Source organism: Curcuma longa, chromosome 11, assembly GCF_044706935.1.
Source record: "Curcuma longa cultivar G26 ecotype Majalengka, Jawa Barat chromosome 11, ITB_CL_G26_1.1, whole genome shotgun sequence".
In the NCBI taxonomy this organism is placed as follows: Eukaryota; Viridiplantae; Streptophyta; class Magnoliopsida; order Zingiberales; family Zingiberaceae; genus Curcuma; species Curcuma longa.
The window spans coordinates 28,636,989-28,655,123 of NC_133871.1; the positions used below are offsets into that span (position 1 = coordinate 28,636,989).

General features: G+C 40.6%; 3 protein-coding genes across 3 annotated transcripts; 2 read left to right on the forward strand and 1 right to left on the reverse strand.

The window, feature by feature from the left end:
* Window positions 1-371: 371 nt before the first annotated feature.
* Window positions 372-2,949, reverse strand: LOC141837520 (putative pectinesterase/pectinesterase inhibitor 51). The gene is made up of 3 exons (XM_074724900.1): window positions 2,899-2,949; window positions 1,336-2,299; window positions 372-1,042 (listed from the first exon to the last, which is right to left on the reverse strand). Exons 1-3 carry the CDS (start codon window positions 2,947-2,949, stop codon window positions 372-374), a joined length of 1,686 nt encoding a protein of 561 aa, XP_074581001.1.
* Window positions 2,950-6,807: 3,858 nt separating this feature from the next.
* On the forward strand, window positions 6,808-7,434 carry LOC141837756 (uncharacterized). The gene has a single exon (XM_074725130.1). The coding sequence runs from the start codon at window positions 6,808-6,810 to the stop codon at window positions 7,432-7,434; it is 627 nt and encodes a 208-aa protein (XP_074581231.1).
* A 7,002-nt stretch (window positions 7,435-14,436) lies between these two features.
* On the forward strand, window positions 14,437-16,533 carry LOC141839800 (gibberellin 20 oxidase 2-like). The gene is made up of 3 exons (XM_074727629.1): window positions 14,437-15,021; window positions 15,095-15,419; window positions 15,623-16,533. The coding sequence occupies exons 1-3, from the start codon at window positions 14,471-14,473 to the stop codon at window positions 15,890-15,892; spliced, it is 1,146 nt and encodes a 381-aa protein (XP_074583730.1). The 5' UTR covers window positions 14,437-14,470; the 3' UTR covers window positions 15,893-16,533.
* The last annotated feature ends 1,602 nt before the right edge of the window (window positions 16,534-18,135 follow it).

The window sequence follows — 18,135 nt, forward strand, 5'->3', positions numbered from 1 at the left end:
AGTCGATAGTTATAGCATTTCTTGTTACATGGAAAACCTATATTAATTCTTTCTATTTCAGTGGATTAATTCCTCGTAAGAATTTCTTTCTTGCAATCAGTTTAAGTATTATATTGGATAAATTTCTTCAAGAGGGGAAAAGAAATTAAGAAGAATTAAGTATGATCTAGCAACCATATTTCTTCCAGCTATACACTTGATGATCCCAAAGACGGTGAAATCAAAAGGCCATCAAAGCAAACAGGTGGTAGGAGATCGAATTAAATGACCTCTGTGGATCGTAAGCTGAACAACAACAGCGTCAATTTCCTAGCTGAAAATTCAATTTTTTCTTTCCTGGACATGTGAGAATTAATTAACCATCGACTCCATCACCACTGATCAGCCTGCAAGAAGTTTTCTACCGTGTAGATCCCCAAATGCTTCTTGGAAATGCGTTTGCTCCATGTTACCCTCGCCGTCGCATTCGCCCCCGGCCCCGTGCTCCCGAACTCCCCGTAGAACAGAGTCTGCAGCCCCAAATCGCCGCTCCACGGCAGCCACCCCTCGGGCCGCACGATCTCCGAAAAGGCGCACTGGATCCACACCGTCCTCGAGTACTCCTTCCACGGCCTCCCCAGGTACGTCCTGTGCGCCGCCGGATTGGACCGGTACAGCGCTAGGTACTCGTTGCTGCCGTTGACTGTGCACCGCTCCAGAACGAATCCCGTGGGATGGGCCGGGTCGGTTCGGCCGTGGGCGGTCACGGTATTGACGTCCCCCTGCTCAGGATGGAGCTGCCGTGGGAGCACCACGATCTCGCAGCTTCGGAACACGGCGGCAGAGTTGCCGAAGATGAAGTCGACAGTGCCGGCAATGCGGCAGGCGTTGTAGAACTGGCGGAGAGATAGCGCGTACAGCGTGTCCTGGTGGCCGATGAACTCCACCGACTCCAGAACGCAGCTGTCGCTGTCGGAGCGGAACGCCACCGCCTGGTGGGCGTCAGGACCGGCGGTGTTCGCCATCGTTAGGTCCCGCGCCATGAAACCGTCGCCGTTGACACCTGTCCAGGTGTGAACACGACATGCATAACTGGGGATTGCAGTAGATTCCAGGAAAGATTTGGCAGAGTGGGACCCAAATCACAATTTCATTAGTATTGTTTTTTTTTTTTTGAAGAAAAGGATAAACTGAAATAAAATAATAATAATTTTAATAATAGGAGAAAAAAAAGGGATAATATAATAATATTATATATAATTTAAATTTAAATCTAATAAAGATATTTTAAAATTAGAGACAGGAGCACCGACTTTTCGGAAAATAATTGACACATTTAATAAGATCCGAACTCACCGACGGTGGCGGTGTTGTAAGTGGAAAGGCCGACCATGTCGGCGCTGAGATTGCCTGTGATGACCGTTTTGCCCATCCCGTCGCCAACGAACACCAAGTTCGTCTTCTCCAACGGTACCCTCACCGTCTCCTTGTACACCCCTTCCTTAATATGAATCACGAACGGTGCCGCCGACTTCTCCGGCGCCGCATCCACCGCCGCCTGAACCGTTGCATACCCGCCGCAGCCGCCGCCCTTACACACCGTCGCGTTGGCAGGCGCAGACCGGAGCGGGAACTTCTTTCGCACTCCTGCGCTCCCCGCGGCGGCCTCCGGCCAGTACCCGTCGCGCTCGGTCTGCGGCGGGCCCCATCGCGACATGTTACTGCCGTAACGCCGAAGCGCGGCCACCATGGCGGTGGCGTAACTCGTCATATTGACCACGCCGGAGAGGAAGGCCGCCGCTTCGACCACCTGTCGGGTGTCGTTGACCTTGTTGAGGCCGGACATGCACCCGTACTGGTAGATCTGCGCGGCTGCAGTGTAGGCGTGCACATCGGCGATTTTCCCGGCGGCGTACAAATCCGAGGCCGCTTGTAGGCGGTAGCCGGATAGGCGGAGGATCTCGAGGCAATTGCGGGCGGCGGTGGAGCGGTTGACGTTGGTTGAGGAGTCGAGGATGGCCTGTGCGCTGGCTCGGGCGGAATTAACGCCGGCCGCCGCTTGGGAGATGGAGGCGAGGAGAAGCTCGGAGGCCTTAGGACGTGGTGAGATCGAAGGCGCCGCGGAGGACAAGGCAGAGACGCAGAGGTCCGGGAAGCGGGTGGCGGCGCAGGCCTGGCGAATGGCGTGGTCCTTGTGGCCGAGATGAGTGTCGGCGGCCATGGCCGTGGAGAGGAGGTGAAAGAGAAGCGTAAGAAGGGAAACCATGGAGAACAAGGGAATGCTGAAGTAAAGAAAATTTTGTTTTTTTTCTCTCTCTCCCTCACAAAGTTATGGTTTCATCTCAAACTTATGGAAAAAAGTTGACACTCTGTTCATCTAAAGAATGGAGATCTTTTAAAAACAAACAAAAAAGAGTCGGTTGCAGGGATTGTGATGTCCATTTGTGGTGGTATATTCACGTTTACCATTATAAACAGACAAGCTAGTCTTTTGCTCAGAATTAACAAGTGTTGTTTCTCCCTTAGTTCATGGAGGCAAACAAGTTGATGTTATTTAATTATAGAGGTTCCCTGTCTCTAAATTTGGCATGTCTGTCTGAACGTGGAATTATTTTTTCATATAATATTATAATCATCAAAATTCAGAATATTTATTAGAATTTTGACAAAAAAACACAATATTTATTAGATTGATAAACTCTACTACTTTCCTCACCCAAAATTTTTAATTTTTTTCCCCAATCTTTAGCCACAAATGAGAAAGAATTAATAAGATTTACTAATTCTGATAGGTTTTTCTTACATGGAGATCGAATGAGCAGGTTATAAACACAGTACAGGGAGCCACGAATGTTTCCCTAAAAGTCAATTGTGGAAGTTAATATACATTTCAAAGTCAACCTCAATGACCCGACTGACCTTGCTCCAACCTCTTTTATTTGTATTGTTGAAATTTGACCGGTCGACCATGACCTTGCCCCGACGTCCTTTTATTTGTATTGTTTCTATTTGTTGCAAAACTCGAACCTGGAATCTTAAGCAAACATATTTCATATTTGCCACTTAATTTTGTATTATATCTTTGATTATTATGTTCACGATCGACTAGCCTTCGTAATTAAGAGGAGTCGATCTCTAAGAATCTAATTATACAATTTGAAATCATTAATATAGATTTTTTTTAAAAAAGTAGTTCATTTTTTCCCCCTACCGTTTATCTGTTTTTGTATTTTATCCATCTATAATTTAGATTAATACATCTTATTTTCTATAACTTATAAATAAAAATATTGCTAGATTTTGACTATTTCTTATAATAACTTCATGCTTTTATTAATATTCGCTGATGGTGAAATAAAATTAAATTGAGACGATAAGGCTAAGAAGGAACCAAAGAAGAAATTTAAAAAGTATATCATATGAGTAAAATATATACAGCATTACGATACAAACAAATAATAATTTGGAAATATTAACAACGAAAATATTTTCAAATTTGAATAGCAACTAGGATACAAACAAATAACAACGAAAATATTTTCAAATTTGAATAGCAACAAATCATAATTTAAATTAAAATATAAGTTAAAGGAAAGGAAGGAAAGTGAAAATCGATTTTATTCCTATTGAAGAAATAATTAATTTGAAATTGGTACATTATTAATGCATGACATAATAAATAAATATATATATATATAATGTAATGATTTATTGTAATTTATGAATTTAGTTAAAAATTATAACATATATGTTTGATTTTATATTAATTAAGATAATTTGTGACTAAACTAGAATAATTAAATGTCATATTTACAATAATTATTTATTTATAGTACTTACAAAATGCTAATTAAAAAAAATATGAATAAATGACATTGATCATTACAATTATGAATTTTTTCAAAAGGGAAGCAAATTTTATGATTAGTGACATAAACCATATGTATTTAATTTGGAGATTTTAATTTGTTTAATAATATTATGAGGTATTTAAATTTTGAAAGTATATTGTAATATTAACCTAATGATGTATTACAATACATTCTTGTCTTATTTGCACTATATTTTTTCATTGATAAGCTTTGCTATTATATTTAATAGTTTGAATTGTTTTAAATGTAGTAAGTAAGTCCATTTTCATTTAGATGTGTTGAATCTTCGCTTATTACTACTAAAGTAATATGTGTGTTTCTTATTTAATAAGTATCATTAAGACCAACAACGAAAAGGAATCGAAAAAAAGATGAAGACAAATCTTCGCTCATACATCAACGCCGATTGCACTAGTACCATTTTTTTCTCCTTCTTCCCACGCTGTGAGTGTAGAGGTCGCTGCCCCCGAGGCATAGCTGAGTTGGTTACGACGCAGCAGATTTATAGAAGAGGGCAAGGGTTCGAATCCCGACGAAGTCAGGCAATACACTCTTGCGTCGTGACCAATTGCAGTTTCTCGATTTACCTCCTCACAAATAGTTGTGGGCCGATCGTGTGGGACCGCTAAGATGGCGGATTTCCACCTTTTGCAGAAGAGTGTAGACGTCATTTGCTTTGTGATAGCGTCATTTGCTTCAGCGCTGTGTAAAATCGTTGTCGCGTGCATAAGTTTCGACTAGTGGTGAATAAAAAGTCAGTTAAATCGAATTAACCGGTTGAAATTAAAAGTTCAGTTAATTTAGAAATTTATTCCTTTAAATATCGATTACTTCTGTTAAATTGGTTTAAATAAGGAGATCATTGAATTAATCATTTTAATAAATTTTGTGTGATAAATTATAAATTTGATTATATTTTTTAACAGGATTGAATTTGAGTTATAATTAGATAATTTGAAGTGCTACCTTATGTTAATTACATTTAGAAATAGACAAAATAAGGATTTATCCATTAACAATATAGCTTTTTAAATAAACCTCATCTATCTTAATATTTAGGCCCAAATGAGGCCCAAGTTCAGAAGGATTAAGGCCCAACTTTTTCCTTTATTTATTTATTTATTTATTTTTGTGCGATCAAATATAGTTTGAAATTGACGGACAAAATATATAACTAAATCGATTGAAATGAAAAAGAAAAACTAAAAGTGTTCTTTGATTGATTTTTTGCCCATCCCTGTTCATTTCCTTGAGTGATCTAATCTTGCTCAACACACATTTTGGTAGTCTGAAAGGTACACAATCAATATTAGAGGGTAACATTTAATTCAGTGCCACCAATCGTACTACAAAGCCCTTCTTTTCTGTGCCCATTTTTCCCTCTCATTTCAAAGACGAACAGAAAGTAAAGAGAAGCTGCATGCCATTTTTTACCTCGAAACGTTTCTTAGCTCAACAAGGTGAAACCCTAGAAAAGTGGAAGACATGAGCGTACATAACTGTTCTCATCTATATCATATTTGTCCCTGTTCGTGCATGCATGGGCAATAAAGTGTGCTAGCCTGGTAGCTGTAAGCTCCTTTGACGAACTTGGCACAGAAGGCTATATATATATTTATATATTACGCAGAACAAGAGTATAGCAACGAAATTTTATTTTCACGTGCAAGTTTGCTCGTGAATCATATGAATGATAGAGTGGACACGGTCCTTCTTATATTGTTTATTTATTTTAGATTAATTTGCTGCTTGCTTATCTTCCTTAATTCAATTTAATTACGTGACAAAAAAATATTTTTAAAAGATATAAAGTGAAGAAAAGGTCCCAGACAACTTGCTCATATTAAAAAACGTTATCCATGCGTGTGTAATCACTGTCATGTTCCAGGATCAGCTGGTCCTGTATGCTTATGAATTATGATAAGGTTAGGTTTTCGCATGCCAAATTCGTGTGTGTGTATATATATATATTCTACTAATTGTTTCCTGGATTCCGACGATCTTAATAATATTACTGTTTGTTAATTTAAATATTATGTATAGTCTATAAGAGAAGACACAATCATCTAATTAATTATGAAGAGCTAATTAATAATGATTGTTCAGTAGAATTATTAATTATAAGAGTGATCAGAGTGCCTCATTTCTTCTATAACTTTATTTTTTGGGTATGTTCAGTCCTAAATGATTTTTTAAAATAATTCTCCACATTAAATACATAAAAAATCTATATATAAATCTTAAACTTCATTGTTAGTTAATTATTGACTTCTACGCACTATTGTGATTAATTTCAGGGAAAAAAACATATTTGAAATTTTATTGTTGTTCTTGAACTAAAAACTTCAAACCTCATCTCCATCTCCACGATGATTAGAGCTTTTTTATTTAACTAATTTGAATTTGATTTGATAAATCTCTTAAAGATCGATCCTAGAAACTTTCACTTTCAATCGCAACTTTAACGCTATGGTCGGTCGATCGGTTAGATGAGATAGCAATAATATTCGCTGCCCAGCAGCATTCGTCATGCATACACACATGAAATAAAGAGAGATCCAGAGACTGATCTCTCTAGAGATGTGTAAAAGCCTGCAATCATTCACGAGGAGCTAGCACAGCCTGTACACTCTCATCATTTGAACTAGCTCGCACACTAACATCAATTATTATTCCATATTCATATTCTATTCCCCTCGCCATACTCAATTCACTAAACTAATTAAATAAAAGTCAAAAACATATTTTTTATTATATATTAATAATTAAAACAAGTATTGTTTTACCCCGTCATCCTACGTCGTCACCTCATCATATATTCCATGCGCCGATCTCTTGAAGCTGTTTATTTAAACTCTTACTCTGTTCTTCCATTGCGCACATACTCTAACTCGACTCTGCTTCTTACTCTGCTTGCCCATACTCTGTGATTGTTTCTCTTAGCTTGCTCAAATTTATGGACAACGTCACCCACAATTTCTGGGATCGTCATCATCATCCTGAGATCATGAGCACGGGGAAGAACCAGGCGACGACGGCGCTTTGGGATCATGATCTATTATTTCAGCATCCATATCACCACCAACTTTCCCATGGCTACGTGGAGACGGAGCATTATGAAGGAGAAGAGGAGAAGGAGGAAGAGGAGGACGAGGAAGAAGAGGAAGAGTTGGGAGCGATGAAGGAGATGATGTACCGGGTGGCGGCTATGCAACCGGTGGACATCGACCCGGCCGCGGTGGCGAAGCCGCGGCGGCGCAACGTGCGGATCAGCGACGACCCGCAGAGCGTAGCGGCGCGTCACCGGCGGGAGCGAATCAGCGAGCGGATCCGCATCCTGCAGCGCCTTGTCCCCGGCGGTACCAAGATGGACACCGCCTCCATGTTGGACGAGGCCATCCGCTACGTCAAGTTCCTCAAGCGACAGCTCCACTGCCTTCAGTCGAACCCTCCGCCTGTGCCGCTTCCAGCGCAATTCGCGGTCGTCGTCGGTCTCTCCTCTTCTTCGTCTTCTTCCTCATCCTCCTCGTCCGGAGCCATGGGGAGACTGCAAGGGTTTGGCGGCCATCTAATAATGCACTAATTTTTATTAATGGAGGTGTTTTTCTTAATGAAGGTGTAATTGAGTATGTGATATGATTAATTTAGAGGGTGAATATATCTATATCTATATCTATATGAGAGCATGAATGGCTACTTAATTTTGCCATTTACTTAATTTGGTCCAGCCAATGCTATGCTATTATTTTGTGTTCTTAATTAGCTAATTAGCATCCATTATGATCTAATGTAGCAAATATTTACTTTTCTTATATAAATATTAGTTGACTTTGGGCGTTTGAATTAACGATGAGGAAGCTCCTTACCTTTGACTTACTTGATTATATAACCATATAATTAGAGCAGCACTTGCATCGTTTTATAAATTAATTTTATATATTAGCATTAATCTAATATACACAACTCTCTATCATGCATTTTTTTTCACAATTCATTCTACCTTTTCTGGTATTCATTAGCTCCTAGGTATACTCTTATAAATTAACTTAGAACAGTCAAAATGATCCTGTAAAGGGAACGCTTGTATACTGATCAATCGCATTGATAATTGAGTAATTAGCGTCGATCAAATATATATTAGATGAGATTTAAAAAAGGGGCAAAATTGAAGAGAAATATCTATAAAGTGGATTAAAGGACAGAGATAATATCATTAGAATACAACTCATCAAAATGTAACGTGCAATTTCATCACAAAAGCATCATTTCCAAGGCACGGAGTAATAACAAAATGACAGTGCATGCAACGTATGGAATTGAACAGCATTGATTGCCGGACAGCCAGTGACATGCAGTCACAGACCAATCATGCAACTAAATTAATTGATGTGCCACGTCGACACACTCAGATCGAACCCTCTCTGTCTCTCTAGTCCTCCGACCTCCATATCTACCACCTGCAGCTGTAGTAGCTCCTTTTGACATCGAAGAAATTATTAGCTCGCCTTTCAGATTATACAGGCGTTATTGGGATTAATATTTACTGTGTTACCAAAATGAACTTGTTGCAATAATAATAACTATATACATGTTTGATGAATTTTACTGTGCCGTGTATTTCACTTGCTTGGGCGGCGGATATTAATTTCTTTCGCGTATGAAGAAATTCTTCATGTGAAAGCTTGTTCAACTGTAAACACTCTCTAATATATATTGAATCAGTATGCAAACTCCATTCTTTATAAATGTAGGGGTAGCAATGTCTGATCCAACAAGACAAGACCATTCTTTATAAATATAACTATTACGATCTCTGTGGAGGGCTCTCGCTCGTAGGATTCACATTTCTGAAATTGCACGGGCTAATTTGATTGGGTCCATGCCTTACAAGGCTTGTTGGTACTTCTACATATATACATGCCCTAGCTACCACCTCCTTCCATTCCATGTCCAAAACCACCAACTTCCTCTATATATTATTTGCTCGTTCTGATCATATCATCCTCGTAATTGGATCAGCTGATATGAGTAGGTTGAATGAATCGCTGATGTGTTTTTACATCATGTATCAAGTAATTATAAAATTTTGAATCCAACATTTCAATAGCGATATAACGTTCTACATATATACACCATATATAGTCTTTGTGTTAGTTAGGTAAATGTCTTTGATTCAGGGGTGGGAACTCTGAGGAGGAACAAGAAAGAAGATAACCGTTGCTATACCATGGGATTAATCTCAATTCATGAACAACCTAGAAAAAGAAGACAAGGCACAGATGTGATTTCTTGCTACATTTGAATTTTGAGCCATTCCAATGATTCCTAGTAAATAATCTATCAACTCCTTTAGACTCAGAATAGAGTTTGGTATATATGTCGGCCACCTATGAACATCCACTTACGTACGGTTCTTTAACAATTGGACCTTTTTAGTTTTTTGTTAATTACATTGCTTATTGGATATGTATAATTAATAGACAAACTCAGTAGCTAGGCTCACATAAGCATATTCGTAATCAAAATCTACCAACTTAAACTTGTCAAATTCCAATTAATTCCCAGCACAGACATATGACACACCCACCGCTTTCCCCTTTTCCAGCTGCAAATTATATATAAGCAACTTTGAATTCAAAGTATTAAGCATATCACTATAGAGAAGTAGATTCTTCACTGCATTATCCATGTTTGTTCTGGCATGCATTCTTTCTAATCAGCAAATCTTGAGTTTTTGCAGTTCAAACTTACTTATTCAAGTTCATAATTCTGTAGGATTAGAATCGTAAAGAGTGTGGGAGACCATGTACTCCTTGTCATCCCACGAGAGCGCAAGGACTGTGGCACTGTACTGCTTAATTATCTATAGACAGCAACATGTGCAGTTTCGTGAGGATAAATACAGATAGGGGAGTGATGCTTGCCGACGGTCAACACATGTACCATTTCCTTGGAACATCCATGTTCAGCGAATACACTGTCGTTCACTTTGTTACCGAGATCAATTACCCCTTGACTCCTCTGACAAAGTGTGTTCTTACCTGTGGCTTCTATACTTCTGAGACCATTAAACGCGAGCACATACATCTCATTGTATTGCAGATAAACTAGGTGAAAAACTCGACTAATTTGACCAACTTTCATCTATTAATTAATTACAGGCTTTGGTGCCACTGTCAATGTTGCTAAACCACCTAAAGTATCAACTGTGGCTGTTTTCGGGTTAGATGCTGTTGGCCTCTCGATGAGTTCCTCTTTATTTGGCTTTATGTTCGTTTAATCAATTAGTTAAAATTCAAATTGCATACTCATGCATATTGCTTCTACTAAAACTTGTTAAGTGCTGAAGGTGCCAGAATTTCTTGGGCTTCAAGAATAATCGCAGTCGATAGCAATCCCAAGAGATTTGAAGTTTTTATGAATACCTCAATATATCAGTGATTCCTCATTATCTGCTAAAAAAACTGTATAAAAGTTGTTAACCTGGATGGAACCTAATGTTCAAATTAATCAGTTTCTTCTACAAAATTCATAAAAAACACTTCAATCAAGCCATAGAGCATTTAATGTTAGTGACGACAGAACTAAGTTGGTTGTTCTGTTAGTTTAATCTTTTTAATTTAGACATGGTTTAGTTTTGTTTTATTGTTGCTTGTTATTTGCTTGATTCTTAGAATTGAAATGTTTCCTTTCTTGTTAACTCAGGTATCTTCTACGTACAATTAAGTTTGACAGAGGCATCAGAGCTTGTTTACAGTACAGTGAAGTTGTTCCGTGGAATGAGAATGAGGAAGAGAAGCTGAAAATTTTGCTAACAAGGTGTAAATTTGATGAAGCGATAATTGAAAATCTGCTAAGCAGGCTGGGTCCAAAAGAATGTGACGACTCAGAGGATGTAGCAATGCATCTCATTCAATCTGTTACGAATGGAACAAGCAGGAAAGCGAGAAAGGAACTGCAATTTGAGCTAAGCCATCTCATTCAATCTGTTCTACTGGTGCTAATTTAAGAGGCTAATTAATTGATATGGAAATTAGCTAGGTTTATGTTCTTAGCAAAATTCCATGAATTGAGAAATATCTATAACTTTGATGAATTTTGTAAAAAGTTGAATTGAGATAAATGACGATCGTTTTTATTGGTTTTGTCCAAATTAAACTACTTGGACCATACTGAGTTTGAGTTGTCCTCCTTTGTTTCATAGCGAAGCAGAAGGTAACACCACCGACACAGCCAAGGCGACATTAATGGCGACGACAAAAACCTCGATCCGTCGCGTTCCCAACGAAGCAAGCATCGAAGAAGACGGAGACACGCGCGCATGGCATGGGGTTGAATTGATAACAACCCCAGCACCCAACTCCCAGGCCAGCACCACTTCTCTCGTCGCTGATAACAACAACAACAACTTGCAATCAGAAGCTAACACCCGAAGAAGACAACGGCACGTCCCTGTTTCACGTGAACCTGCTCCATCCAAAACCCAGCAGTGCTAGCCCACGGGAAACTCCATCCTCCGATCCACGACGTTAACCCCATCCTTCACTGCTCCTTCAGCCTCTTTCTCAGACAGTTTCAAGATCACTCAACTGTGGCTACAGCCCTCTTGTGGAAAAATTGCAGTTGTTTAATCAGGCAGCTTAATCATACTTTGGAAGCCTCCAAGTTCGAAAGAAGATCAGTCAAAGGACAGCGACGACACTGAACCGGGAGCTAGCACATTGTATCATGATCAGATCGTATATGCACATTGTATCAGTATCAGAGATGTGCATAATATTGTTATCGAACTTCGCCTTCCACTCTACGTACGGTGATGTCTAAGTTCGATCATGAGCAACTGCTTTCCCCTCATAATTGCCCTGTGAATTACTTGGAGCGAGCAAAGCAAAGCAGAAAGATTACTTAATTTCGGTGTTCAGGTGGTCTATGATTTTTGGTGCATTGGTTAGTTTGTGCTTCTACTGTGGCTACACGGGTGGGGCACATTGTGTCCTGCAATTAACGACACCAGCTATTTATTGAGAAGGGCAGTTGAGTTGCTGTGATTTGGTGTGTCAGAAATCTTAGTGTGGGAAGAGTTGCCAAACAGTGGTCTGTCTGTTAGGGATGCCTCCAGCCATACACAAAATGATAACCAGGAAAACGAGTGACAATGTGTATCACAAAATTGATTAATTCGATCAATATATTCACTCTACATGGGTGCATCAAGCCACAACATCAGCATGCATGAACTGAGCCAATCAAACCAGTTAAACTAGGTTGGTTAAATTGATTGGGTAATTAGGTGAGCGAATTGATTGAGTTAGCCATACAAATGAACTGAGCAATCCATTGAATAGGTCAAATTAAGATATAATGTCGATCATGCCATGTCAGTCAAGTAAACCAAATTGTATTTATTTTTATTACTATATATTTTATTCCACAATAATATATATCACAATATGATACGTGATGATTGTTTTTTCTGTCTCTTTTCATGTTTTAACTGTTGCTTTATGTTATATATATTTTCCCTTTTAGCATTCCTTAAAACTTTCCTAGTCAAGTCTGTATTGCTGTTGTAGATGGATACTAATATACATGAAGTAAAGTCCCTTTATCTTTCTTATCAGAAAAAAGAAAAACATAATTGACTTGTGAGGTATATTGAAAGCTGATCTACAGAGGATCGAAAGGATTGATTAATTAAGAGCATGATCAAGACATTCTATCTACTTAGAATTGGTCTTTAAAAAGAGCTATCTCTAACGTACGTTGATCCCAATAAATAAGATCATCCAGTCTGGTTCAAATCTAACATCAAGATTTACTGGCAAGCTCATGAATCTTAAGTGGCCTTGTGTGACCAGCTAGCTAGCATGCGTTTCTTGGCTCTACATATATTCTCATGCCATGCCAGAAGTGTCAGAGTCGATGAAAGTGTTGCGTTTGCATTCTTGTGATGGGCATGAAAATGAGAGGAGGTATATCCATCTGTATGTATATCTCAGTGGCTTTTCCTTTACTAGCGACGTATTATAGACACCCTTCGAATTTAGATTATATCTTGTCTCTTTGTGCTTATGTTTGTTCCAGTCTAATATTCCTCTGTTCATGTAATGTAAACCCTCTCATTGTGGCAAACCAAATCTTGGTTGTTTCTGTTGAGATCAGATCACAGCTTCGATTGCTATTTGCTAATCCGAAAAATACTGAAAACTAAAAGACACCGTATGGAGTTTCGCTTCTCTGACAAATATACTGAACTAAATTTACAAGTATTAGGCATTCTGGAATGAGGGAAGTGGATGTGAATGCTTCGGAGCTCATCTGATAAGGTTGCATGCGCGAAGGCTGCCAACTTATGCCATACAAAATTGAATTCAGTTTTCAAGAACACCATGCAGACACGATTGTGGTCTTTCTGTTTTTTTTTGTGTCTTCTCAGTTTTGTGGTCTGTCTCCACTGTAGATCCCTTGTCATCCAATGGCTCAGAGAGCTCCAAATACTTCCAAAATGAAACATCAAGTTCTGCAGCTCCATCAAATTACTGGACGTGTGTGTCTGTGCGTGCTTGACCACTTAGTTGACTGAAGACATGGTTTCCATGTAATCTGCGGACTCCCTATCGATCATAGATTCTGATGCAGCCTTCTCTGCCACTAGATTGGCATTCTCAGAAGGTTGGGAAGTGGCCTTACACTAACAGGGGATTGGGATTACTGTTATAAGTTCTTGGGCATGCTTATCCATTTCCAATGCGATATCAGGTACTATTTTTAATATATCTAAGTCTATTAATTAGCTGCATTTTGTCAATTAGTTGCTGTATGAGTATGCAAAGGGACAGTGAGAGAGGAGTGGAGGTGGCCAATGGGAGGCCCCAAGGGGAGGATGGGTTGAAATAGACTCCTGCACATGGATCCAAACAAGAGAATAATGGGGGGCACACAAAATTTTGTTTTTTGGACTCTAGTAGGAATACAAGAAGACAAAGTTAAGGAGAAGACATGATGGAAGTGGCAGGGGCAAGCAGCTGTGGGCTCTGCTCTGCTCGTCCAGCCCTGGTAGGGATCACTCCTCTCATCAGAGGTCTTGCACAACCAATCAAAACTTGCTTGTTTACATGCGGCTGCGATCAGATGAAGCCAACTCGAAGTGAGGGAAGTAAAATGGAAGCATGACAAACGAAGGCCATCATGCTCGATGAAGGAACTCAGAATGCTCCTTCATATCTACACACTTGGTCATAAAATAAGCACAAGTTGCAATGAGTTTTACACTTTTGTCTTTAAATTTATAGAAAGAAAAATGGTGTCAGATGTTTAATTCATCTGCAATCATGCGAGTCCCCCAAAAGAACCCATCATTACCTAAGATCGATACGACAGTTTAGTCCTGAGGTCCAACATGGTCGTACGGGTTGTGTCAAACACTTAAACAGGCATCTATTGCGTATCCTTTGGTAGAGTCTTGTTTAATTTTTTTCTGATCGACTGTGAAATCATTTGGTTTTTGTTTTGTCCTGTTCTTGCTCGACTGTTTACAAATACTGCCATCACCTCTGCACAAAGTATTCATTCATTCCGAGTTCTCTCTTAGCTTCTTCTCGGTTATACTCTTTGTCTACATGGATTCAAGACCAACCACGATTCTCCTATGCCCTCCGGTAGGAGGCATCAGCAATGAGAACGTCGCCGCCGCCGGCGGTGGCGTGTACTTCGACTCCTCCAGCCTCCGGAAGCAGACCAGGATTCCCAAGGCGTTCGTATGGCCTCGGAGCGACCGGCAGGCCGCCGTCGAGGAGCTCGACGCCCCGGTGGTGGACCTCCATGGCTTCCTCAACGGCGACGAAGCGTCCACGCGGCGGGCGGCGGAGCTCGTCCGGCTCGCCTGCGAGCGCCACGGCTTCTTCCAGGTGACCAACCACGGCGTCGCCGAGCAGCTCGTCCGCGACGCCATGGACTGCACCGACGCCTTCTTCAAGCTCCAGCTCCCCGACAAGCTCCGAGCGCGGCGGAAACCGGGGAGCTTGTGGGGCTACTCCGGCGCCCACGCCGACCGCTTCTCCTCCAAGCTCCCCTGGAAGGAAACGCTCTCCTTCGGCCACCACGACTCCGACGACAGCATTGTCGTCGATTACTTCGCCTCCACCATGGGCAAAGACTTCGACCACATGGGGTGAGTGAGCAAACTACTCCCCAACCTTCAATTTTGATGACGGTGTCAACAATATAACGCTGCAAATCTATAGAAAAGCGTACCAGATGTACTGCGAATCAATGAAGAAGCTGTCGCTGGCGATCATGGAGCTGTTGGCCATCAGCCTTGGGATCGAGCGGTCGCACTACCGGGAGTTGTTCGAGGAGGGGCGCTCCATAATGAGATGCAACTACTACCCGCCGTGCCGAGAGCCGGAGATGACGATGGGGACGGGGCCTCATTGCGATCCGACGGCGTTAACGATTCTGAACCAGGATGAACATGTTGGCGGCCTGGAGGTGTTCACCTCCAACAAGTGGCAGGCCGTTCGGCCCCTACACAACGCCCTGGTCATCAACATCGGGGACACTTTCATGGTCCGTCAGCTCCCTACATTTTCCTTTGTCTCCTCTCTTTCGGGAACACAACAAGTTTTCCACGCAAGAAGGGCTTTTCATCTGCAGTGCTCTGTTTTGGAAGCTTGCAGCTTTTGTTTTCTTGCAGCCTCGTTTTAAATCTTTTTCAATGATTAAAAAAATTTTGAAATTTCGATTTAAAAAGTCTGTGTGAATTTTGACAGGCACTCTCGAACGGGAGGTACAAGAGCTGCCTACACAGGGCCGTGGTGCACCGGCACAGGGAGCGCCGGTCTCTGGCGTACTTCGCGTGCCCGAGGGAGGACAAGGTGATACGTCCGCCGGAGGATCTCTCCGCCGGCGGGAGGCTGTACCCTGACTTCACGTGGGCGCAGTTCGTGGAGTTCACCCAGCGCCATTACAGAGCCGACGTCAGGACGCTCCATACCTTCGCCAACTGGATTCAGTCCTCTTCCACTTCCACGGCAGCATGAATTCCCCGCAGCCGGCCTCGTGCTGTATCTCGATCGGGCGAGCGTTGAGGGTGCAGGCGACGCAGCTCAATTTTTTTCTTCTCTTTTTTCTCTTTATTTTTAACTGCGAAGAGTAGTAAATATGTAGTGTGATTGATTTGTGTCTCGCATTAGAAATTAGGATCGTCGTCTTCCTTAACTAGTGTTTGCTAGAGCAATCGTTGGTTTGTTCGTTGCAGTATTAGGAATTAGGATCGTGATGCTTAGGTAATGAATTCATTAGGTTGTTGGTTCCCCTGTTCTCATTTTATTCTTGTTATATTCCAATCAGTGAAGCATTATTAGGCCATATTAGCTTCGATTAAGGATTCCAATCCAAATTAATTTGGATAAACTCTTCCATGTGGTTGTTGTTTTAGATGAACAACAAGGTTTAACCAATCATCTCAACATGATCTAAATCCATTCCTTGTATGTGAGCTTCCTCTAGTAGTCAGTCAATTCATCATCCTCGTTTCCTTGTAGGATTGCCGCCCATATTTTTGTCACCTATCTATGAATGAACCTGCTTCATATCCTTTAATTTGTTTGTTGTGTCCTCTGTTCTTCGCCCTTTGATGGTGTGACAAGAATAATGAACATACTAAGACATTTTCAATATTTGGCCCTTCTTATAGTGTTGGAAGTAGATCTACTTCTAACACTATACATTAATGATAGATAAATTCACTATACAATCCACTCGAGTAAAGTAAGTATTAGTGTTTTACTCTTGTTTTAGATCAAATAGATCGACTTGTTTAAGTTGTTTATCAAATAGATCGATCGAGTTCCTTACTCTTGTTTTATTCTTGTTAAATTCCAACGTATAAGTATTGTTAATCACATTAGATTAAACAAGTATCATCCTACAAAATCATATAAAATTAGAGAATATTGAGTCATATTTCTTTTATTTTACTTTCAATGATAAATTTTAAATTAGATTTATATAGTTTTGCAACCACGCTTAATTACCTAAACTTTTAATTAATTAATATGAAGATTTATTAAACAGCTTAATTATATTTCTTAAATTAATTCAAATGATTTAAAATTTAAGTTTATCTTTTTAGCTAATTAGTTTATTATTATTATTATTATTCATGAACTATAGCTTTTCACACAATTTTCAAACGGATCAAAATGCATAGTTTTTGCGTTTGATTGAGTGTAGTTGACTAGCCTCCAATCCGGGACCTAACTGAGTTGATTACGACGGAGCAGAGTTGCAGAAGAGAACTGTAGCTTTTCGATTTACCTCCTCATAGATGATCGTGGAATTGACCATGTAGGGCCGCTGGGGTGGTGAATTTTATCTTTTGTAGAAGAGTGTAGTCGACTAAATGGTGATTGAAATAAGATATTAATAAGGAGGAAAAGGTCAAAACCAAGGCGAAGCTATAGTTATGTGATCTAGCTAGGGTTTGGCCCTCCCCTTCACTAGCTTATTGATGGGGCTTAAGCTCTTTTTCTATATCACTGTTAAGGATTCGGCCCTCCCACTTAGTGTGGGGGTCAGGCCTAGCTATTAACATGCTAGCCAGGGGCTTTGGCTATCTATATCTATGCTTTTATTCGATCGGTGTCTTCCATGTGACTACTCTTGGTGGACATGACAGTAGAGATTGAGAACGAAGTCACATAAATGAGTGAAAAGTTCTTGTTTTGTGGTGATTAGTAGTCAAAAGATAGATTGCTTAATGATGATAGCTCCAAGTTAATTTAGTTATTGATAGATTAAAGCTAGACAAAATGAAGATAATGTAATACTTCATTCTTCTTCTTCTTCTTCTTCTTCTTCTTCTGCAGGATCAGTACTCTGAATTGGTCCTGAGCCGCGTGGGCACCATCCCTTTCTAAGGCCAACATTTAGGACTGGGTGCGATTAGATCCGCTGACGCACGTACTTGGAGGCGCAGTCGTGTCCCAGCTCTGTCTCCAACCGCAGCTAGCTAGCTGCACCAGACACCAGAGACCATATCCATGGAACGGCTCCGATGGCGCCAGCTCCATCGCCCACCCGACCCCTCGACTCTTTAACCGCAGAAGCTGCACGTAAATGTTTCAGAAAGATGAGTCTGAAAAGACCAACATGCTCTTTCGATGGCCCCGTCATCCGATCGAGAACCCACGAGCACAGGCGTAGAAGACAACGCCGCAGCAATTAGGCGGACTGCTGCGGTTTTAGGAGACTGAGTCGGTCTTCCTCGGATGGGGGGAAA